General features: G+C 37.2%; 1 protein-coding gene across 3 annotated transcripts; it reads left to right on the top strand.

Annotated features, from left to right (window-relative positions):
- Positions 1-155: 155 nt before the first annotated feature.
- Positions 156-22,765, top strand: inavab (innate immunity activator b). 3 transcript variants are annotated; one of them, XM_008409994.1, is made up of 10 exons: positions 156-435; positions 9,847-9,966; positions 13,709-13,842; positions 16,662-16,784; positions 16,874-17,105; positions 17,271-17,324; positions 18,152-18,458; positions 19,442-19,582; positions 19,731-20,433; positions 21,401-22,765. In XM_008409994.1, exons 2-10 carry the CDS (start codon positions 9,912-9,914, stop codon positions 21,491-21,493), a joined length of 1,842 nt encoding a protein of 613 aa, XP_008408216.1. In that variant the 5' UTR covers positions 156-435; positions 9,847-9,911; the 3' UTR covers positions 21,494-22,765. The 3 variants fall into 3 exon arrangements, with proteins under 3 accessions (XP_008408216.1, XP_008408218.1, XP_017160140.1); XM_008409996.1 differs by lacking the exon at positions 156-435 and adding an exon at positions 7,290-7,438 and having other exon boundaries at positions 19,445-19,582; XM_017304651.1 differs by lacking the exon at positions 156-435 and adding an exon at positions 7,290-7,438.
- The last annotated feature ends 1,276 nt before the right edge of the window (positions 22,766-24,041 follow it).

Raw genomic sequence — 24,041 nt, 5'->3', positions numbered from 1 at the left:
TTTTTAGAGTACATGTGTTGTATGCATTTATTTCCTTTTTATTTGTAACCATTTATTGTACTCAATGATCCCATTTTTTCCTCGTCGAAACAGTTCTGTACAAATTAGGTGGTTACCTCGGTTAATGCTTGTTGATTCATGCTCCTTTACGACCGTACGTGAAGGCAACACTACATTACTTTACTGAGCTCTTGGAGAATCTTATTCAACAACGGCTGCGTTTGGGGGACTAAATTTAGCTTTATGTTCGGGGTTTTGTCGTAGTAATTAGAAATTTTACCTGACATAGAAACTTGGCGGTGTTTTCATTGCTTTTTTAGTCGGAGCAAAGAATAAACTTCCAGGTTAAATCTGGGAGGATGCGAGCAGCCGATGGAGCGCTGACTGTATGGATGTAGCTGGGACACGATGCTAGCAAGCTAACTGGCCGCAGAGGTAAGGGGAGAAAAATCTCTAACGTTTTGTGTTTTTTTTTATTTCTATTGTTTGTGAAAGACGCTCATTTAAAATCATAGTTTTCCATGGGTGGTGGTAACTTAAGAGAGATGATCGGTGTTTTTAGAGGGGGAATGCTTAGTTGAAGAGGGGCAGTAAACTTTCAGAAACTCCTTCAAAGTTGCGGCCCAACAGCAACTTAATGCTGCTGACTGATTACATGATGTACTTTCAGGGTTTCTTTGGTTATGCTTATACTCTGTGCTTTGAAGGTTATAGTGGCTGCTCAAGAAAATCAATCTGATAAGTTGGAAGTTTAAAAAAAGAGTATCATTCCTCTGGTTTGCGGTGTTGTAGATACAGGTAGTGTGTAAAGCTGATAAACATTACAGTTTATCTCCATTGTGAATATATTTTAAAATATCGTTTTATAGAGAGATACTTTTTAGTGTCTTGTAACATTTATAATATGAATATGTCTTGATTCAATAAAAAGCTAAACTAAGCAGAGCCAAGTCTGTAGTGAAATGTATTTACATTACTTATCCCTTTAGTAAAATGTTTCAAATATACATTTAAAAAGTCACTTTGAAAGGTTTATTTAGGATACTTGCATTAAGTGATGTGTTTTATGTTGCTGTATGTAGTTGTCAATGTTTTGGAGTTTATATACTTTTGACTTTATACCCTATCACATTGTTGCATATTGAAATTTATGACAGTATATAAACATACATTATGGTAACTAAATAGTTGTCTAGCTTCACCTTCCTGCTTGTTGTTATTGGTGTTGACCAAATATCAACACCACATAATGACGCTACCCTCTGTGTGCTCAGTCTGCATTAATGGAAGATTCATTCACCTCTGTATGCTGAATGCTTGAAGCAGCTCCAGCATCAAGATGATGTGTGGGATTAATTCAGCTGTTAGTCACTGGTGAACTTTGGTAAAGAGTCATAGACTCTAAGGAGCATTGAACTTTCATCCTCTGGTAGTCAGGCAAACAGGAAGTATAAAGAAACTAGATTAAACTGTGAATTAGTCAGAACATCCTTTTCCTAAATGCTTTCTCTTTGATACAGAAGTTGCAACACTTTGCTTGGCTTAGCTCCGGCTGTTTTAATGTCAAGGGAAAAGTCCAGGTTTTATCATAGTTCTTTGTAAGTACACTCCAGAAACTGAGGCTTACATTTTTCCTTTAATGTGTAAATGATTCGGTATTCACCAGGTTAAACTTTTATTTAAATCTAACCTCATGGGTAGAAAACTAGATGCCAGAGAAGTCATTATTTAATAAGCAAAGAGAAAACCAAAGATATGGAAAAGTTTGAAACATGTATGCCCTTAAAATGCATAAACCAGAGAATTTAAAGAGTTTGAGCTTTATTTTTACTGTGATGGCTTCAACCATGTTAATGTGTACATGAAGTCAAACTACCATGAAAGGGTCCCAGTCGCCACTTCTTTGTGTTTATTTGCTCTTGCTCTACTTGTAATTCTGGGCTTCATCTCTTGTCATTTGTCCACAAAGCAGAAGAGAAGAAGTAGAACAGTGTAAAGATAGAGTGGACAGAGAAGTTATAAGCCTGCAACATCCTCTTTGACTAGACGGGAACAAAAAAGGTCAAGGCAGTTTAAACGCAAGCTGTTGAGGTTTGAAAATCACGTTTTCAAAAGGTTTAATACAACGTCTTACAAATTTGTGTCATAAAAATTCAAGTGTATCGTGTCAAGCATTGTGAATTGCTTGTTGCAGAAATTTGCTATGCAAATAAACCAGACTTCACAACTATGACGGGCAGTAAAGTGAGATCTCAATCCCAGAAATGTAACGAGTGAAAGGTAAATTAACACCAAGTTTTAACTCCAGTGACCCAAATATTTGCAGCATTGATTCCTGTATGAACGTAGCTTTAGCTTCAGTCAGCGAAAAGCCTTTCCACCCCGCAGCACTCTCATTAGTTAGCGTGTGATTTCTGTGCAATGAAATATCTCTGCAGTTTATGCATTCCTGAGCTCTGACCTGGGGGCAAGTGGCTTAACCCCCTCAGCTTCACAGACCTGCCAGTGGGACGGTCATTAAAAACCCACGCTGAGTATCCCCACTCGGTTCAGACTTGCATTCCTCTGGTTGGGTTTCCTCGGCAGCCACAGATATGAGTGTTGCCAAAACACACATGAGTGATTGACTGGTTTAGAGGTGAATAATTGAGTGTTCACCTTTTGCATCAGGTTAGCATAAATTGTCATACTACCAAGTTTGAGGATGTTGAGGGTTTGTGAAGACGTACGAAACATGAAAAATTAATAACTGGTTGAAATAAATTCTTCATGGAAGACAAAATATGTCTTTGTTGTTGTAACAGAAAAACATTTTTTAAGAGCTTCTGGTCTTTATCACAAGGTTCAAGTCTTCTTTAGGTCATGGTCCTATTTTATGACTTAGTACGTTTTCTAGGCTTGTGATCATCAAGCCTAGAAACAAAAGCCACTGAAGGCATCTGCAGTTATTCAAACATGTTTCAATATGTTTTTAAGCTCCAAATGTCCACAAAAACAACATAATTAAAGCTGACAATTATAACATTTTTGGATTGTCTAAATCTTCTTTAAAAATTTTTTAACTATTTAAGTTTAGTTTGACCGTTTTATCATGCAAATGTGGTATTTATTGCACACCACAAAACTGTAAGCTGAGACTTAAAGCATGTGAAAGTATGTTAAGGTTCCTGAAAAGCATGAGAAGAATAAATGAACTCAAGCGCAGTACATGAAATATTCTGGAAATAAATAAAGATATGGTTTATTACAGTGTGGAAGTTGTTATAGGTTATAGCTCATGTCATTAATTAAATGAGTAAAAATATTATGAGCTGTTTTTCTACAACTCCCATCTTGATCATATGTGAGTTTTGTCGTTTCCATGCTCTAATTTTCAATCAAATTAATTTGCACTTCATAAAAAAAAATTTTAAATTCACAATGCCAAACTCCACAATAAACTTAAATTGTCATCATATTTACTTTGTTTTTAACTCATGTTTTGAATGTTAAATAATTTTTTTTAATCTAATTTTTTACCATTTCTATAGAAACTTTACTAGGAGGACCGAGCTACAACAAAGTTAGTTACATATTTAAAAACAAAAAGATTATCTACAGGATGCAGCTGAAGTGAACTGGATGTGATGCAGAGTCATCTGGTGGAGGATTGGGAGGAGGAGGAGACTCTTTTTGGGTGGCGTAGAGTTTCATACTTCCAGTCAATTTCCTATGTGAAACGTAGAAAAAGACGGAAATTTAGGGCATCTGAGTGAATAAAAAAGAAGAATAAGGCAGGGAAATTTGAAGAGATAAATGAGGAAGATGAGATAAAATGGAGGAAGAGACAAAGGATGAAGGGATTCCTGCTGAGGATATGGGAGGGTGGGGTTGAAGGAATGCAGCTAACAAGTGATGCATGGGTATAAATAAACTGGACGGTAATTAGACGCATGTTTAAATCATGTTCCAAAACCAAGTTTACATATATTGCATCAAAAACCTTAAACGACTTATTTCTCCACGTGTAAAATAACATTCACATGTTAAGCCCAAAGCTTTTGCAGTGTGGATTTACACGACACATCTGGGCGGGGAGCTTTAGCTTGTTTTCACATCATCATCGGATTCTCATAAACACGAAGTTAATTACAGGAGAAAAGCTGAGAAGGAAGACGGCGGCTCCGAGTGTGATCGTCTGTCACTGAAGGCTCCACATGTAGCCATGAACTTAAAAAAGTACTCAAGAGTATGTAAAGAATTAGTTTTGTCAGCTGCTGTGTAGCCGACACAAAGCTGCCCTCTGTCTCTCTGGGACTTGTCGTTTATCTAAACTACCCACCACATCCAGCAACTGGTTACCTCCTCGGCCCTGGGTGGAAGTTGTGTTAAAGTAGCGTTTTAGAAAATGTCTCCCACAAGACATATTTGTGTTCGTAAAACCTTGACTGTAGTTTCCCAGGGCCAGAATAGGTCATTATTCACTACTATGACAGCACTTCCCTCAGTTGGGGTTATCAGACTGTTTGGATTACAGCATGTTTATGCAATATGCTGCTTCTGTTTGGGATGAAAAAGATTTTTTTTTTTCCCTGCTGCCTTCTCTCAACCCAACCCAAGTTTTTCTAAAATAGTCCCTTCCTGCCATCAAGAAGTTTATTTGTGTTTTTGTGGTCTTCGCCTTTGTTGTAAGTCCTGTGAACATGCGTACGTTTTTCACAAATATCAGTTTTTGATTGTTTTGTTACATCAGTATTACTTTAATGAGGAAGTCTTTATTTAATAGGCTATTTAAACAGAAATGGCAGTTCTGCTTTTGTTTTCCGAACGGAAGTCGTGAAACAGACATGAATCATCCAATAAAGATTTCTCCACGGAAATTACCTTCCTTCAACTTCTCAAGGTTTGGCATGCCAGAACAATAGGAGGCCCAGTATTTTTCACGTGTCCAGTTGTGTTCGCAGCCGTCAAGGCTGAATGTAATACATGTTGCTAACCTAAAACTACAACCTCTAAAGCTGCTGCTGCTTCCTCGGTGCCATGTCATTTGAGATCTGACTCTCCAATGTCTGGGAATCGCCGGACCTTTTGCTACATGTCTGAGACCCAACATTCCTGGAAAGCCAAAATGAATGTGTAGATTCAGAATGAATTTAAGCCATGCAGGAGCGGAGCAGGTGCTGCGAGTCTGCTTAAATCATGTGGACTTCCCGCTGCCATTTGCTTCTCCATATGTTTTTACATGACAGGCCACAAAACATCCTCTGGGTTGTTCTGAAAGCAGGTCGTCAAGTGGGCATGTTTAAGTGGCGACACGCATATAAAGAGTTACGAGATAATTACAGATTCTTGTTTTAAGTACTGTTAACAGGGTTTTAAAAAGACTTAAATATGTCTAGATTTTTCATATTGGATCCTAAATTGAAATTTATGATTTCTATATTTGTTCATTTGTTGCTTTTTCCACCGACTACAAGTTGTGAAGACAGCAGTAAATGAAATGTTGCATTTCCTACAAAACCACTAAATAATTCTGGTTCTGAAACCGGCATATTTTATGTTCAATCTATTAAAATCAAAACACTCCACCTACCTTACCCGGAGTAAGTATATATATATATATATATATATATATATATATATATATATATATATTTCTAGTTTGTTGGTATTTGTTAATGAAGCTTACTGTATACTGCTTAAACCCTTGAATAAAAAACTGACCTACATTATTAAACAATTTGAAATATGTTAAACAGCGTAAACTCCAAAATGAGCCAACCTCAAGACCTTTCAGATTCAGGTTTAAACTAATTGTTTAATTTTACCAACACGTGGCTTGTGAGTGGAAGAAATAACATTTTGAAGTCGCCAAATTAGAGGCCCAACTTGAATCTGTTGAAGAAGTAAAAGATTAGAGTGATGACAAAGAGGCTTTCCAACTTCAAAGATGTAGCACTCATCTCCTAAAGACGACATTACCAGGAGAAACAGGCCAAACGTTCGATTGTTGTAGCTCCAGGAACTATTTTACCACTCATTATTGAGAAGGACATAAATAATTTCATAATTTCATTTTCTGAAATGTGAAAACAAAAGTTTTTTTTATTATTATTGATTCTTCTTTTATATTGTTCTGTCAAGAGATACTTGTCTGCTTTTGGACACAAACTTCTTGGTTGAACTAAAATAATTTTAAATCTAAATCACCTAGAAGATGAATACTTTCGTGATTAAATGTGTGCTATAATGCAAATTACGTTTTTATTGAGTTTATATCATAATTCAGATATATCTCAAATTTAAATCATGGTCTTATAAAAGTCTGTAAACTCTTAACTTTGTTTTACTGAAACTTGCAGGAATCCTGTATTCCACAACCAGGAGGTGGCAGTAGTCAAAATTACTTGCATGCCTGAATCACTGACGTTGGAAAACAAGCTAGAATGGTAATTATCAGAAAACCAGTAAAATAGCTTCTAAAGTCATAAAATCTTTTAAAACCGTTAATTAAAGCAGTGGTTCCTGAAAGGGGGGTGGCGAGCCCAAACCAGGAACTGTGGAGCTTCTTTTTGGAAATCAAAGTAAACGACATATAAAAGGACCTTAATTAAAATGTTTTTATGCCATTTTATCTTAGAAGAGATAAAAACATGCTTAAAAATTGACAAGATAAGTTGGTGTGGGTTTTATTTTTATTATACCAATGTTTAATTGATGCCAAATTCTTGTATGCGCAAGCTTTACTAGTCAGTCACACGCTGCATTGCTATTTGGGGATTGGAAGCGGAAAAGTTTGGGAAGCACTGGATTAAAGAAAGTTTGTCTTTAGTCGTCTCTGAGAGACACTTTTCAATCTTTCCCTCAAATCTGAGCCTATAAACAAGTTGTCACAGGAAACGGTGAGCAGTACTGTTCAAGACGGATGACTTGCTGGAATCGTCAAGATAGACTAAGCATGGGTGGGAATATCAAACATTGGTCACAACATATTAAAAATGAGAGTATTTCTTGAGCTGCCCCATTTGTTTTGCTTTTCTGATGATCAGCTGACAGATTAATTTGCTTGTTACTTTATTTTTAGTCGGTAAACTGCTTGGTTTCATTAGAGCTGTAGTGAATGTGAAGGAAAACAGTTTTGATCAAGTTGCCACTCGTGTGTTAGCGAGTGCTGATAGGAGGGTGATGCTAGGTGTAATTCTTCAGTGTGTTGGTCATTGTTGTTGACACAGTTTCAAACTCTGCCAGTGGAGTCGGGTCATCCGACACCGTGTTTAAAGCGCTCAGCCCTCTGAATGCAGCCACTCCTCTCCAGAAAGCGCCGCGCTCTGTGGGCGAGTCGCTCATTCCTGTCCAGACTCCACACCGCTCACATTTTTCTTAACATTCAAGTCACGGATTCTCAGGGGGATTATTTCACCTCTTTGACTTTGGCTGTTTTTCTTACGTTTCCCACAGAGTAAGTGCATTTCTTATTGTTGTTTGGCTGGAAGTGCCTGAGAAACATCTGCTTTCATCTGCTTCCTTATTTACGATGTAGAATATGTTGTACTTTTTCATTTAAAAAAAAGTGGGGGGGTTACATCACATAACTGTATCAATATTTGAAAACTATAGAGTTAATGAATATTTATGCTTCAGAAATATTCTTTTGTCTAGCCCTTATCAGAAAAATTGTTTCTCAAACACCTTGCGTTCTTCAGACATCACAATACTGAACGTTCGGGGCTTTTCACTGCTTCAGCTGTTTAAGTTTTAAGTTTTTAAGTTGTTCAATGCATAATAAATGAATTGATAACATGTTTATCTCAGTTTGAACCAGATAATGAGAAACGAGGAACTTCTAATGCTCAGAGGTTAAGACCTGTCAGGTGGTATTTCTCTTCGTATTCTAGAGAAATCAGCTTAGCTGTGGAAGTGATGCAGGTTTGAAGAGAGTGAAATATTATTTCATGTGGCTGTTTAAGTAATTTAACGGGATAATTACAAACTTTTCCAAACTGACTTTTTATCTCTTTTTGTTTTATTAAAAAGCAATTTCTCCTAAGTTGCAGCATTTTCACTTCACAAAAGAGGCTGATGGTGAATTCCACTTGTAGTTCTGGGATCTTTTTCTAGTTGCTGGCAGTAGAGGTTTTATTTTTAAGGAAATCTGTCTAATTCATAAATGTCATAACATGTTTTGTTTTTTTTTTTTTACCAATTTTTGTTTAGCTAATCAGAATTGCTTTCACACTGTTTATAATCTAGCTTTTACGTTTTAGCACCTCAGTTCTGCTATCTGCAGATATTTGAGATTTTTTTTTTTTTTTAATTTGGTCAAGATGGCTTTTTTCTTAAACTCGTCTTACCTTGTTCTGTTTGAAATATCATCTGGATAATTTTCTTTTTATAGCCTCTTGTGTATTAGTGATTTCCCTTAATTTCTGCAGTGACGCCAGCAGCTTATCTGTGGTTTGATGGTGCAAAATTTTCAAAGTCATGAGATTTGTGGAGGCAGTTTGTCATCTGCTTGTCATGCCCTGAATGATAATGGGAGACGTTTTACTAATGCCTGTATGTTCCTCAGTGTCATCATGTGCCAGCAGCACCATCAGTATGTAGCTTATCTATCCAAAGGCAGCAGGGAGCCTCCTGGTGTTAGCTGGAGTGACCCTCTCCTGTGTGCTGGAATGCGGTCACCATCGCATTCCTTCATTTTCCTGGTTAATAATCGAACCAACAAGCCTCACAGTCGGTCTCTCTTTGACATCAGGTGGATTTATGTCTCAGTTATTACACGGACTGAGCTAACAATCATCAGAGTGTTAACAAACATGTAGTCACAGGAAACGCCTTAGACAGAGCAACATGTGTATGTACTCACTCTCTTGAAGACGCTGACTACACCTGTCTGTGAGGTCAATAAGGCACGTCACACCTGAATCACTGAAGCAACAGGTCGCAAGATTAGGTAATGCTGGGAAAGAACGTTTTGCTCATGTTTGTCCTGGCTGCCTGTCTGATTTATGAAGGAAAACTATTCATCTTTTCAATTTTGTAAATATTTGCAGTTTTGTGTCAACCCTCTCTATTAAATTAGTGAGATAATTAGGCATCTGTTGGCAAAACATGCTTCAGAAATTTCTTGCAGTCTGTTGAAGGTCTGATAACCCTGAGTAAAAATAACTTGAGTTTCGGGAACGCACTGTATTAACACAAAAATCTAAATAACTTTACACCATTCATTTTTTATTATACCAAATGTAAATAATGTAGAGCTAAATTTAGGAGTGTTTTTTATTTTGTAAATGCAAACCAGCACTTTGACGTTGATATTAGCTGGTCAGTAACCAGCCAGCACTCCGCTGTGTTACAGACATGCCAATAGCAGCACGATGGATGCTTTTCTCCTTGGTTTCCACACCATGACCATTGTGTTTTCTCAATAAGAAATATTTGCAAACAGCCAAATTTGTCCTTGTTGAGCGAGAGAAAAATATGTTGGGGGCTGTGTTGTTGCTACATAAAGCCAGAGAAATCTTCCGTCCCTCCAGCACTTTAAGGAATGGTATGAAGGGAAACGTTTGAAAGTTTGCGACTACTGCTGTTTACTGCGACTACTGCTGTTTACAACTGTGCTACTAACTGGCACAGTTAGTAGCACAGTGACCTGCAGTCACAGTATTTATGTGACTGCAGGTCACATAAATACTGTGACCTGCAGTATTTATAACTATTTTTATACTCATAAAAATAAGTTTCCTTTCGTCAGCAATTATTACCAATTTGACCATGACGTTTATCCCAAAGACTCCACAAACTACACTTCTTTTTTGTGTTTATTTTAAAGTTTAATGTAACATTGCCTGGTGTTGTACTTCACAGGGCATGGTGTGGCTCTTATCGTTTGCTTCAATCGAAAACCAGTAGCAAGAAGTCGATCAGCTGACATGGAAGTCACTGGAGAAATCAGCGACACGGACAGCGGCATCATTCTTCATTCAGGTAAAAAATTGTTGTTGTTGAATTGGTGAAAATGTTGAGTAATTATTAATGACATGAATTTCTATGTTTCTTGTTGGAAAACCAAAAAAAAAAAAAAAAACGCGTCTCCCAAGAGTAAAATTCCTTCTGCTGATTCAATATGGCTGCTGCGCTTATAACCCTCTGTCGAGATTCTTGTTTGCACATCTTATGGGTATATTACGTTAAACACACCTGCATTTTTTTTACCAAACCAGTTCTATTCATAAACTGGTACTGGAACTTGTTTAGCACCTGTTCTTTGTGTTTCCACCAATAGAAACTCTTGTTCCAGTCCTTAACCTCTTTCTTTCTTTATTGTCATTATTATTATCAGCTGCTTTCATCAGGAGCTAAGGAGACGAACAACCAATCCAAATGCTACATTTAAAACTTTATTTTTTTATCAACTTAATGTAAAACAGACAGTAAAACGGAGCTCTATAACATTAATGAAAAGTCTTAAATCTCTGCAATAGCATGAGCTCACTGTCTCTTATCTTCCTGCTATTTAATTTGATATTACCAGAAACACCCACAGCCGTCTATGGATGTAATTTCCAAATTGGTTCTTAAACGCTGGTTGTCTTTTGGCTTTGCTTCAAATATTTACTTTTACTTCTTTTTCCAGCACTTCTGGTGTCAAACAGACCAGAGACCCTGTGATTGTTATTCTAATGTGTTCGCAAATATGGCTTGTTGTTTTAGCAAACATCTAATAAATCCCAGCAGCTATCCATCTTACTGATACGGCAAGCCTGACAGTAGTGAGACATCGTTCCCATATCTAAGCTTTGACTTCCAAGACAAAGCAAATGCAGCATTAGAGCTCTACAAAAACATGAGACAAGCTGCTGAACTGCTTTTTAATTTAGGAGACTCATATAAGCAAGGCACAACTTTTAAGTGATTTGAGATGCAAAAACTAGTGCTTAGACATTAAAAAGGTGTTAAAATTACACATCAAGCTCAGGAAAACCTTGTTTGTTACAATTGTTAGTTCTGACAAATGCGCTGTACCTTCAGCAGGTCGTGCAAAGAAGACATACCAGATGAGTGAAGCAATGCTTTTTATGATGACAGCTCTGTACTAGCAGTAATAGGCCTGTATCATTAATCATAGTTTAATGTCTTTGGTTGAGATAACAGGAGCACCTGACTGTCCAACCATGTTTTTTCCTCAGGCTTGAAGCTCATTATTTGTCCAGGTCAGGCCGACAGCCGGGTCTCAACATGACTGGGCCTTCCTCTGAATTCAAAAACATTATACTGGATATGGTGTTTTTCTTTCTCTCCTTTACAGTCTAAATCAAATGAGTTTGAATTGGTAACCACAGACAGTTAAAGTTGAGTGCAAATGATCAATTTTGTGAATGAAAAGAAGTTGTTTGGTATACTCAGAGCCATTTCAAAACTGACTAGTCTGTCCCGACTCTTGATTTGGATTAAATGATCACACTGATTTAGCATTTCTCTTTTTCTGACTAGATGATCCACACAGAAGTACCTGCTGCTTATTTTGCCTCCCAAGCAATAATAGGATTTGTGGTATTTCCATATAAGCTAATAAAGATGAAAGCCTGTGTTAGAATTGAGGAAGTGCCTGTGCAGACATGCCCTCTATATTTAAATGTAACTGCATGACCTGCTGATTTGCTCATTGTGAAACTTTTGGTTCCTGGATCTAATAAACTCTGACTTGAATTACATCACTTAAGGCAATCTCAGTTAGTGCTGTTTTTGATGTTATTGTAAGCATTTCTTTATTTAGGTAATGTTGGCATGTTGCAGCAAGCTGCAAAAAAAGCATTTTGTTGTTTATGTCCATTTTTTTTATTTCTATTTATTAGGGTGTGCTTGTTAGTAGAATTTGATGTTTGATAAATACGGATTTTATGACGGAGGAAACAAAGTTTTTCTTTTACCACTTTAAACTTCTTCACATGGATGCATTCATAATTTAAAGATGTATTTAGACATGTCACCATCAAATTGATTATCTTACAAACATATAACTCTTCTTATGCTTCCTTTGACTTTAGGAAGGTTAAATTGCTGTCTGATTTTACATGTCTTGTTTATTATTCAGCATTTGAAACTTCTGTTTTAAAACTTTTTTTGCAATACAAGTCTCGCTGAATATGTGCTTAAATGGACTCGAGTTGAATTTGTTTACTTCTTTTGTAAAGCAAATGAGTTTAATTTTGGTTAGACTCAAAAGTAAAATCAAAAATGAATCTTTGACGTTAGTTTATGTTTCTTGACAGATCTTATCATTAATGTTTCGCTCTCAATCTCTTGGACTGCTAACCCAACACTAATGGTTCTGAATAGAAAATGTAAAGTTGGATGCGCACAAATTGTTAATCCAGCACACAAGTATGAATATTTGTTGTTATCCCCTTTGTCATGAATACATTCTTTTCACACCAGTAACATATTCATCCTGTTCAATGGAGTCTCAGTGGACAGATTGCACACTGCTACCAGCAGCCGATACAATCCATATTCAAAGCTTATTAAATAAATATGAATCGATAAATATTAACTAAATTACAATCCTCGTGAATAAGTCAGTCACCATTTCTTATCTGAACTTGCATGAAACCTAAACTCTTATCTCTCTGCACCCGCTGCTGTCTACTGATACGTTGTCCTCTCTGACATTCCGTGAGCTTTAATTGAGCCACGTGGTTTCTGCTTCGCACAATGAAAACGTGTCAGTCCACATTGAAAAGGGGAATTGTGTCTGAAAATGGGGGGAATCTTTAGCCTATTGTCGTGCTGTCACGTTCTCTTCCTGTTGCACCTCAGATGTTTGTCAGCACCTGCAGGGATTCTTCGAGTAATCTCTGAAGGTATGCAGCACTCAATGCATTGTGGCTAGTAGCCCCTCCCACGCCAGAGACTAATCTTTATGTCATCAGTCGCCATGGCTACAGACGGCACCAGTCACACTCTTAACATTGTCTGCGATTAGAAAGATCCTGATACTGATTGTGCAGTTTCGGTGTCACTAATGAGGAATGCACCAGGAGTTTATTTTTCACTTAAAGAGTTATGTCTTGTCCAAACTGCTGTGTTGGCTAATCGCCAAATGAACAAAAGGCTTTCCACTCAAAATTTTGATTGATCCACTGTCTTGTTTTCATACCAGATTAGCTCAGACAACAAAAAAAAATTATTTCAAAATATAACGTGAATTAAAAATATAAATATATTTGTTCGTACAAATTAATCAGAGAAGTCCAGTTTCACACCAACACTTGAATAATTCTTGAACCGTTCCTTTACTTATTAAGTAGCTTTTGTTTAAACAATGGATGCTTTTCATGTTTTTTTGTGCACGGAGCAGGCGTTCAGTTTGCTCGCTGACTTGTCACGATAATGCAATGCAGTTCAGCAACAATTAAAGTGATGCTTGAAACAACATGTCCGTGACCCGGAGTCAACACATCAGCGCTCACAAAATGTTCTCTGTGCTGGGGTTACAATGGGGACAAACTCATTAACACCAACAATAAGATTATTAAAGTTTTTATGATGTTTTATTTTGAATTCCTGCTTTGTTTTGACGTGACTTGAGTTATTTATTAATTACGTTCTACCTCCGTGTGAGCTTTATTATTAACTACTCACTCCGTAATGAACTTTAGGACAGTCACAATCACGATTGTTGATCTCAAACTAAGTTGTGTTTCGTTTCTCTTGTTGCACGGCACAGGATCCGACAGTCCTACTACGCATGCAAAGGATGTGACCACACACACGCGGGCCATGAAGCTGAAACACCAGGCGCTCCAAGACCGGCTGGAGATTTGCATACTGGAGCTGAAGAAGCTCTGCATCCGAGAGGCTGTGAGTCACAATCTCAAGACAAACTCTTCAAGAACAAACGTTCAAGATTGATTTTGTTTGAAATGATGTGCAATGTTTTTGTTTGACAAAACTAAAGATATTACATTTAATCAAAGCGATCCAATCCGCAGTCAGCGTGTGGATGATTCATTGCCTGCTTAGGAAGGCTTAGATTGGTGGGGCAGTTTTGTGCCGCTGACTCATTTTACTGCTTGTTAACCATCGTTGGTTTCACAAAAGCTCCAGGGAAATCTTACGTGGAAACACACATTTTCACAATGTTGCTTCAGACATGTGTAAAAAATTCTCCATTTTTCTGTCTTGTGAAATCTCTTGAATATCATTTAAAAAATATATTTATTTTTTTCCTACAATTTCAGGAATTGTAGGAATTGTTAGAAGTGGTTGTAGTTGGTATTTTTATATTCAGTGAGATATCTGTTTGTTTCTACTAAAGTTTGTCTACTTTTTTCAAATAAGACTTGACAATAACACAGACGTTAAAGCATGTTAAACTGGAGTTTAAAGAGAAAATCTGAACTCCTGTTTCCCTGTAATTGCCCCAGGAAAGTTTCCTTTTAAAGGGATATATTGCCCCAACGCCGATCAAGGGACTGAAAGCTACGCCTTTCTAGCCGCTAATGGGTCATCAGCCTCTCCAGAGTGACTCTTAATATAATATAAGTTAGATGTACTTTCTTAATTAATAGATAATGCAAAGATTATTTATCAGTTTTTAAAATTAATATCTGTATAGAATTTACACAGAGTGGTCAAATTAAAGGTATTTTTCTTTCTGTTTTGGCATCAGGTCACCAATTAGTTATTTTTTTCTTCTTAGTTTTTACAAAAATGGAGCACTGATTAGGAATGTGTTCTCTTTTTGTACAAATTTGATGTTTATTTCTTTGTTCTAAAACCTGTCAGTGGAAATAACCATAAGCTAAACTATTTGTACAAAGCAGTTATTTTTTAATTATAAACTAGACAAGGGTCTAGTTGGTCTTTTGGACCTTTTTATTCTCCAGTAGCAAGGGCAAAAGCCACAGTTTGGCTTGTAAAGGTTGTTGATTTCTGCTCTCCAGGAGTCGGGACACTCCCAGCACCATTTGCGGTCATATAAAATGTTCACGCATGATGTGACCCTCATTTTTGTTTATTTCAACCTTGAAGACACTTCTCGAGCAAACAATCTGTCTTTGCAAAGTGGAAAAAAGAAAAGCAACTGTAAATCATTTTTTATTGAATTGCCCAAACATTCTCCATAAAACGAGTTGGTATATTTTATCTTTTCCTTTTTGTTGTGGAAATGTTTCTAGCTTATAAGGTTTTATAGTTATTACAGATCTTTGATTAAGAAAAATGTCGAAACATGCTGTTCTGAAATTTAATTAAAAATCCCTGTCCTATCATCCTCATCTGTCCTGTCAGTAAGACACTTTTTTTTCCTTCTTGGTAGAAAAAGTTCCCGTAGCTCAGCAGACAGTGCAAAGTTGCTTCTCTAAGATAAAGCAGATTGAGATCAGACTGCGTTAATCTCCACTCTGCTGGCGAATAACATAAACACTTAAAGTGATACAAGCAGATAATGGCGCTCGCTAATTTTTCAAGAGCTAAAATGGAAAAAGATTAAGGAAAATACTGGTTAAGGTTTTACAGATTGGCATCTTCTCTGCTTCATTTTTATCATTCATATCAACTTCCATTGTCTCTTGGGGTCATAAGAGTCAAACTCTGGTTCAGACCTGTATGGTTGAACTCTTTCAACTAAGGTGATTCTCAAATGTTTTGGAATATTAGTCGAAATCTCTCAGAAGATGTTCATCTGATACAAAGTTTTGTCATGCTCGCTGAGCGTCGTGGTCATTGTGCCTCATGTGGCGTCACCAACCCAGGAACATGAAGCAGAAACGGCAGTAATATATCTTTAGGATCCTGTTTGGTATCATTTTTTTTGTTGGAAATCCATAGATAACATCTTTAAAGAGATGAGAGGAAACGGTAAAGCTTAGCATTTCTGTAGAATTGAATGTAGTTCAAGGTTTGTTTGTTTTCTGTTTTTTTGGGGGGGGTTTTCACACACCATCCCGTTAACTTCCTCTTTCCTTGTCTACACACCAGCTGAGTGAAGGGTTCAATAAAATCTGGCATGCACATTACATGTAATTTCCAAGCTGGAGATATTGGGAAACAATTGTAGTGTTGACATGCACAGGCGCTCCAACGTGGAATCCCAAAATGGGTCGCTGTTTCCCGTTGACACTTGGGCTGGGCAGTCCTGTTGGGACATGCTTACACTTACTAATGGGAGTCACACTCCCTCTCTCACATCTCGGTGACAAAGAATAAGGACATATTCATAAACCACAACGCGGTTGCGTAAGAACGATGTCTCCGTGACAATTAACTTCCCTAAAATGTATTTATTGTTTTATCTGCGTCTTGCTGGGTATGAAAACCGATTCGGTCAGAAAGTGAAATTCAAAAATATGCGGTTGTGAAACAAAATCCCCTGCTTGGTTGCACGCAGAATTGTGCAACCGAGTCTTTGAATGTGTCTGTCTGAACACGTTGGAAAGGATCTGATACAGATTTTTGTGTATTGTTTCATAACCGCCATGGAGGATGTTGGATAAACCCCTTCAAAAGAGTGCAACAGAAACTAAACACGGGATTTAACGGCTGTGATTTTGAACAAACTTTTGTTTTGATTAACTGTCTAATAAATCCCCTGTCTGTCCTATAAAATTAAACTTTCAGTGTTGTTAAGATATTAATGAGTTTTCTAATTATTATTTTTTAATATTATTATTGTCTAGGAGCTGACGGGTCAGCTGCCAAAGGATTACCCTCTGCTTCCAGGAGAGAAGCCTCCACAGATTCGCAGACGCATCGGCGCTGCGTTTAAACTGGATGAGCAAAACATTCCTCAGGGATCAGAGGTACCTGGTGCATTTTCAGATGGCAGAGTCTAAGATTTACGGTTTTGCATGACGCAGAAATCCAACATTTCTGGCTATTTAATCTCCAGAATTCAGAGCTGAGTCTGGTGGATGCCGATTTGGCGCTTCAGACGAAGATATATGAAGCGGCCCGCAAGCTCTGTGAGGAAGGTCACCTGAGCAAGTCTGTCAGGAAGAGTCGGATACTGCACAGCAAGACTGAAGAAAAGAAACTCAAGAAGCTTCAAGAAAAGGCCTTTCAGCTGCGGCTGGAGCACGGCCGATCATCGCCACTCCCCGGTCTCACTGTTACACAACAAGGTGAGAAACTCATGACCACAAAAACCCACAGACTGACAGTTTGATGAAAAATCCCTTTAAGATTTTAAAAGTCCCTCTGATTTCGAAAGTAATAATACCTCTGTCTTGGTCAGATTCAGTTGTTTTAATATTAATGTTTATGCTTTGTTTCCTTTGTTCTATCAGATCTTGGCACATCTGATGACAGCTCTTTATCTGATTCTGCGGTGCAAGATGAAGGTAAGAATTAACTTGTCCCGGTTTGTACAAATGGAAAAGTTTAGTTTCATTTTTTACAGTGGGAGGAAAAACCTTGGATTTTGAGCTATTAGCAATAAAACATACGCTGATTTAAAAAACATGTTCACTCGTACAAATTTTCTTCCGTTTTTTACTTTTTTTTGTTGCACCTTAAATGTTTCAGATTATCAAACAGATTATGATCTCAAAGACAAAACCAGCAAGTACAACAAAACTGATTTGCTGTTGAAAGAAGAGTAATTGTACTCTAAAACTAATAACTGCCAACATTTCTGATAAATGACAATGCGTCTCTTTTGTCTCAGTGGAGGAATTTTGGGCCCAGTTTCCTTTTTATAGACACTAACAGCTGGATGTTTTCATTTAGGGTTTTATGATGGAGAACAGATTTCATGGTTTTATCATTTATGGTAAATTTTTCAACTCCTGAATCAGTGAGACCTCCTGGACCATCACCCTCCCCACCACCATTTTCCAAAACATTTGATTTATGTGTTTAGTCCACTGATTATTTTCCCAAAGCACTATGGTACCATTGTGGGGTGTTTTTTTCTTTTTTTTGTTGTTGTTTCTTTATTTCCTGAGAAGGCCAAGTTTTTTTGTTTTTTTTCCCCCTGCCAAATCAAATCATCATTTTAAACCTGCTTTTCTAACTATTCAGGTCATCGTTGTCGTTGGATGACTCAGTTTCTATTTTGTGAACCACTCCTTCCCTGGTTGCATCTCATAGAAGATGCTCCAAAATAATCTTTGCTCAGCGGTCATTTATACTAAATACTTTACCATAATTATTTATTTGCTCCCAGAAGTTACAAGCCAGTCCTCGCAGCCATCCTCTGGTCTTCCTTATCCAGTGGAAACGGATTCGCCCCGGCTGCTCACCATGTCCTCACGTTCCTGCGTCGACAGCTCCTACATGTCTTCATCAGCGGCTCCTCGGTCGCCGCTGTCTAACCCCTGTCAGTCTCCCTGCCCCAGCGTCGACTCCAAGTTGAGTTTTACCTCCAGCCCTGCGTACGACCCTCCTCCCATCCAGCACTCTCCGTGGTCGGAGTCCAGTCTCGACCAGCCGTACCAGAAGAGCAAGAAGTCGCGTTCCTCCAGCACAAAGAGGTGAGACAGACCATCCGTCATGACGATGGTCGTGTTTTTTTAAGTCTAGATTAAGTGAGCCATCTTACCTCTCATAAGAAGGTTGGAAATCACGTTTTATTTCTGTGATTATAAGTCGTTTGTAATATTACACCTACCGTTTCACCTATTGATTGATATTGATGCTTGGTTAAAGCAAAAGTTTCCGTTTTAAAGCTAATTCTCTTTACTTCATGCTCTGATTTATGCTGCTTTGTAGAAGTCAATCTATTGGAAAGTGCGACACTGCCCTCTGTAGGTGCAAAAAGCCAACACACACAGAAAGAGGCACAACATTATGACCAGTGAAAGGGGAAATAAACAGTACATATGTCTTGATTGTGGCATCAATAAGTGTGTGGGCAAATTATATTAGGCAGCAAAAAGTGAGTTAAACGCTGGAAAAATTAAACAGACGTTTGAGGCAAGTTTGAAAAGCTCTAAACGTGGAGGCTACGTAAAAATATTTAGACTTCATTATCCTAATAATTTCTGGAGCTGATCAAAACTTTTAAGCTTCGGAAATGAAAACAAAAGTAATGTATTTCCCCAGAACATTTTTCTGAGGGATCCCTTTTGTTTCCCAAATGTATGTATTGTTTTTATGTTTGTGGTTATGGTAGTATTACAGTTGGTTATTGCTTTATTTTGAGCCACATAGAGGAAAATAAATGCATAATACAGGTAAAAAAAAAAAAGAACTAATAAAATATATATACTTCCACACAGAAATGTATACAGTAATGTCCAAACAGTAAGAACATTGTTTGACTCATCAGTTCATGTTTTATGTAATAATACTGTATTTAGACATAAACAAGAATGCATTTAGCTCCAAAAGGAGTGGGAAAAAGACTTAACAGTTCGAATCCATATGGAGACATTAAGAACAGAATCGTCCTCCAACCACAGGCCCTGCAGTGTTCATCCCAACATTAACAGGAAAATCTGTGCTTTGTGTTCAGCAGTCCAGCCAAATCTGAATTGTTGCCACCGTTGGAGGCTTGCTTACCTCAACAACTGTCCCATATGAGACTGGGCCGCACCCAGTCCAGCAGCACCCCCTCCACTCCAGAGATGCGTGTGCACAGACAGCTCTCCCTCAGGTAGGCACATCGCAGACACACCTCCATGTTTAAAGTTCTTCTTGGGACGAGAACATTAATATATTTTATATTTTGGTGTATTTTCATTCTTTTTTGCCATGTGCACTCTGAATCAGAGCTGTTTCTGTGTTATTGTTTTTTCCCTCAGGGTGTCCAATCCTGAATCGTCATTTTATAAGGAGCGTGGCCGTACCAGAGGTCCCAGGCGACGTCTGACAGAATACCAGATAATGTTACCAGAGGCTCATTCTCCTACGATGAGCTACAGCAGCTGTGCTAGCTCTGAGGACAGCAACTCTGAACGCTCCTTCTCCATTCACAGCAACTCCCCGGGTCAGGAGTTCCCCTCTCATCCACGCAGACAGTATCAGGCTACACCCCCTCTCTGCAGCCCGGAAGGCAGCTATGGACCTCAAGGTCTCGCTCCCACCGCCTTTCATTGCAACCCCGGGTTGCTAATGAGTCCTGTGGTTCAGAGACAGTATTACGATGATGAAATGGTCTACCCCGCCGACATGGACCTGACTCGGTTCCGTATCCCGCAACAAATGGCTTGCTCCCCCAACACATATGAATATTATTACAGAAAAGCTGCTATTCCCCACCTGAGAGCACAGAGGCCTGCGCCTCCTAACATCAGACTCACCCCCCCAGCACAGACGGACAACGTGCACTACGGCTGCCATGGTCTCCCGCGTCAGGTGGTGAACGAGCAGCTGAAGTCCTGGCACCGCCGCAGTCAGTTCAAAACGCCACGGTCTCGCTCTCTGGACAGACAAGGAGCAGTCAGGCTCAAAAACATGTCAACACGAGAGTCAACCAGCTACCAGAGTCAGAAACTCCACGACCAAGTAAGAAAACCCAACTGTGATGGTGTCTTTTCACAGCAGTAATATTCTACTTTTACAAGACAAAAATGCAGCGACTTGCAAGAGCATTGAACTGTTTTTCACATTTTTGCCAGGTCATAGTCACAAAATGTAATGTGTTTTCTAGAGATGCACCGATCTGATATTATCTGTATTGATCCTGATACTGAAAAAAAAAAGTCAGCTCAGCTATCGGTGAAAATGCACCTGATCCATAATGGCAGATCTGTTCAGTCTAATTCTATGATGTGAGCTCAGAGCAACATCATGCTTTTTAAAATGTATTTTACATTATATTTAGAATTCCCTATTTGCACTTTCTGAATCATTTTAAAGAAGGTTTGTTAGTTTATTTTTAAATGTTGGCCAAGGTCAACTTGTTTTTGTCAGTTTCTTTATTGACCGTTAAACTCCTGCGCTGGGGAAATTAAAAGTTGATTTTACATGTTTGGCCAATCTTGTGAAGCTATTTGATGTATTTAAGTGTGCAGAGTATTAAATAAATTTCTAATTCGATACACTGTTAAATGTTTAATAAAATAAACGTTTTAAGTCAGTTCAGCTGTTTTTCCTGCATCGAATCGGTAACTGGCAAATGCTAAATATACTCCTATTTCGGAATTGGTAATAAAAAAAGTGGATCGGTGCATCCCTAGTATTTTATTGGGATTTTATGTGATAAATCAGGACATAAATGTAAAGTACAAGGGGAAAAAAATAAAATACACCTTTTTTCTTTTTAGTGTAAATGAAAATGTGGCTCTCATGTGTGGGCCTATTTTCTAAATTTATTTTAGTTTTTTTTTATAGATTTAAGTTTATGTTGAAAAAAGCCTATTATACTTGGAAACAGAGAGGTCTTCCTCTGAGCAGAAAATATTCTGCTAATGCACTGTTGCCTGTCACTATCAGAACCTTAAACATAAATGTAATGTTTTCTCTTTTAAAGGATATCCAAAGAGGAGCCATGCATAAAGCTGCAGAAGAAGCTCCAGAGCACTGGATGATAGACAATGGCTCTCACTACATGAGTCAAGTGTGAAGATCAGAGATTAATTCACCGACTGCAGTTTTACATGTTGAACCACAATGCTGAATATCAATTGTATTGTCAGAATGTATTTTTACCTTTCTGCTTACTCACTTTGTTTCATTTGCGCACATAAAATGAGGACAAAGGTTGGAACGCCTTGCCAACAGAAATCAGCAGAAGGTCAACATTTCCTCAGCAGAGTTCAATTTGCTGCAGATGTTTAGATTTGATTTAACATTTAAAAAAAAAAATGTTGCCATGTTAAGAGAATGGAGTCTTGCTGCTGCTGCCGCTCTTGTTCAGTCTGGAATATTTGTGTCATAAAACATAAATCTTTAATACATGGAAGAGTTATGCAATGTTAAGTTGGTGTATAAAGACAATAAAACTAACAATAATTGTTTGCTGTTGGTCAGCAAAGCTGTAACTTTATGTCCTTAAAGCTGAAGCATGAATTATGAAATTCAGGTACCGATCTTTAGGTACTAAACCTTTTTAGTTGATAATATTTCAGGTTTGTGTGAGGATGTACAAAGAAAAGTTTTTTTTTTTTTTAGTGGATGTGAAATAATGTCATCCTTTTCAACCTGTTTTAGGGAAATAATCCACTATGTAATAATAATAATAAAGATTAGAAACATATTTTTATAAAATAATCCCAGTTAACGAGCTTGGGCTGCTTGTAGTCAGTGTCCTGAGATTGAAATCTTTGTTGTGTATGTGCGTGCGTGTGTTTTATATATATATGTATTTTAGGCTGCACTGGCTAACTTGAATAACTGACCCACTGACTTAAAATAGTAAAAACAAGGTACTAACCTAAACGTGTGAAAACTAAAGCAGCAAAGTAACACAGAAGCAAAGTCAAAACTGAATCTCTTGGCAGCTATTAAGAGGTCAAACTGAAATTCATATTCTTAAACTTTAACTCTACCTTGGGTTGTTGTTTTTTTCTTGTTTTCATTTTAATTTCACCTTTTTTACGCACCACCAGTGGTTGATTAACAATGTAATTTGCACCATAAAAACCACACAAAGCCAAACTTGAACGTAAAGCAGACATGGACCAGAGTTTGTAGAACAAATCTATTTTATTGTTGTTTTTTATATATATGTATTTTAAATAGAACACAATCATGTTACCTTGTGTGCCTCTTGTTTTTTTACTGCCTTTTTTCCTATTTATCTGTGTTTGCAGTTAATATGTGGTAAATGTTTTGCTGTTTTAACAAAAACCTGTGATTTTGGTTTTTCTGTGGAAGTAAAAATAATTGAACACAACTTGGCTTCATTTATGTGTGTGTTTAATCTTACATGGCTTTAGAGCTGTTTCAGAAAGACTGATATAAATTGTAAAATGGTTTAAATAATGGATTTAAAGGTGGCTGAAATTCATTCATTAGATCAGAATGTAGATCTAATTTTTTATGAGAGTGTAATAACCATAAAGCTGATTTACATGTATTGACAGGTAGAAATTACACCCAAGTTATTTTTCCACATAAAGAATTATTTCCTTATTGACTCTGTTTTTATTGCGCGTGCTACAAAAAGAAACTAAATGTATATCATGCTGTTGTAATAATTCAATAACCAGTTTTTTTACTCCCAAGTTTTAAGTGTAGCACTAACTTTGTGTCCCTCTTTTTGACTTAACTTTTTTACTTGTAAATCTACCACTTCTGTCACATTCATAAAACGCATAAAAAGATTTAGAATAAATGTATTTTTTTTATAGTAGCAGCATAATCTCACATTACAAAATGTAGAAAAAGCTACAATTTGACTAGATTTAATGAAAAAGTTGTTTTTGTCATTTTAAAATACACTGCACACTTTTTAGACTTCTGAAACACTAATACTTTTTCCACATTTTCTTGTGTATTAATTTGAGTACAATTAATAAGGCTGTAACATAAAATGTGGAAAAAATGAAACACTGCAGGTTCTCTACCATACTTCACAGTGCGTATGGTGCTTTCCCTCATGTTCATACTTTATTTATTTTTATATATAATTATTACTTTTTTTTAAAGCCTGTTTTGAAACTTTTTTTACATTTATTGTGACAGACAAAAAATATTAATTTGATTATTTAAATTTACCTAATTGTTTCTGCTGGGTTGAGGTAACATTTTGGAGGGATCATGTGTTAAATCTAGTAGAATATTTGTGGACAGTTACAGATTAACGTGATTGCAAGGAGGCCTTCCACCTTCAAAAATTTGGAGCTCGTTCTACACTAGCAGAAATATGCAGAAAGAAGGATTGTATTACTATCATTTCAATATAACAAAAATCATCCTTTGGTTATTGGAAAATGTATTGTATACCATTTATGACACGTTGTTTTTAATGAAATGTGAATTTTAAAAATATATCATGAAAACTGACTATCCTTTCACATTGTTTTAATATCTTTGAGAGATGCCTACCTCATTTACTATCAGAAACAAACTTCTTGGTTGAATGAAAGTAATTTCAAACCTATATCTGCCAGTGGTATGAATAGTTTTGGTCATGTACATGCACATAAGGAGAAATGCAAATGATTGTT

The sequence above is a fragment of the Poecilia reticulata genome, linkage group LG5 (genome assembly GCF_000633615.1).
Source record: "Poecilia reticulata strain Guanapo linkage group LG5, Guppy_female_1.0+MT, whole genome shotgun sequence".
Taxonomy (NCBI): Eukaryota; Metazoa; Chordata; class Actinopteri; order Cyprinodontiformes; family Poeciliidae; genus Poecilia; species Poecilia reticulata.
This window is presented reverse-complemented; position numbering and strand designations above follow the sequence as displayed.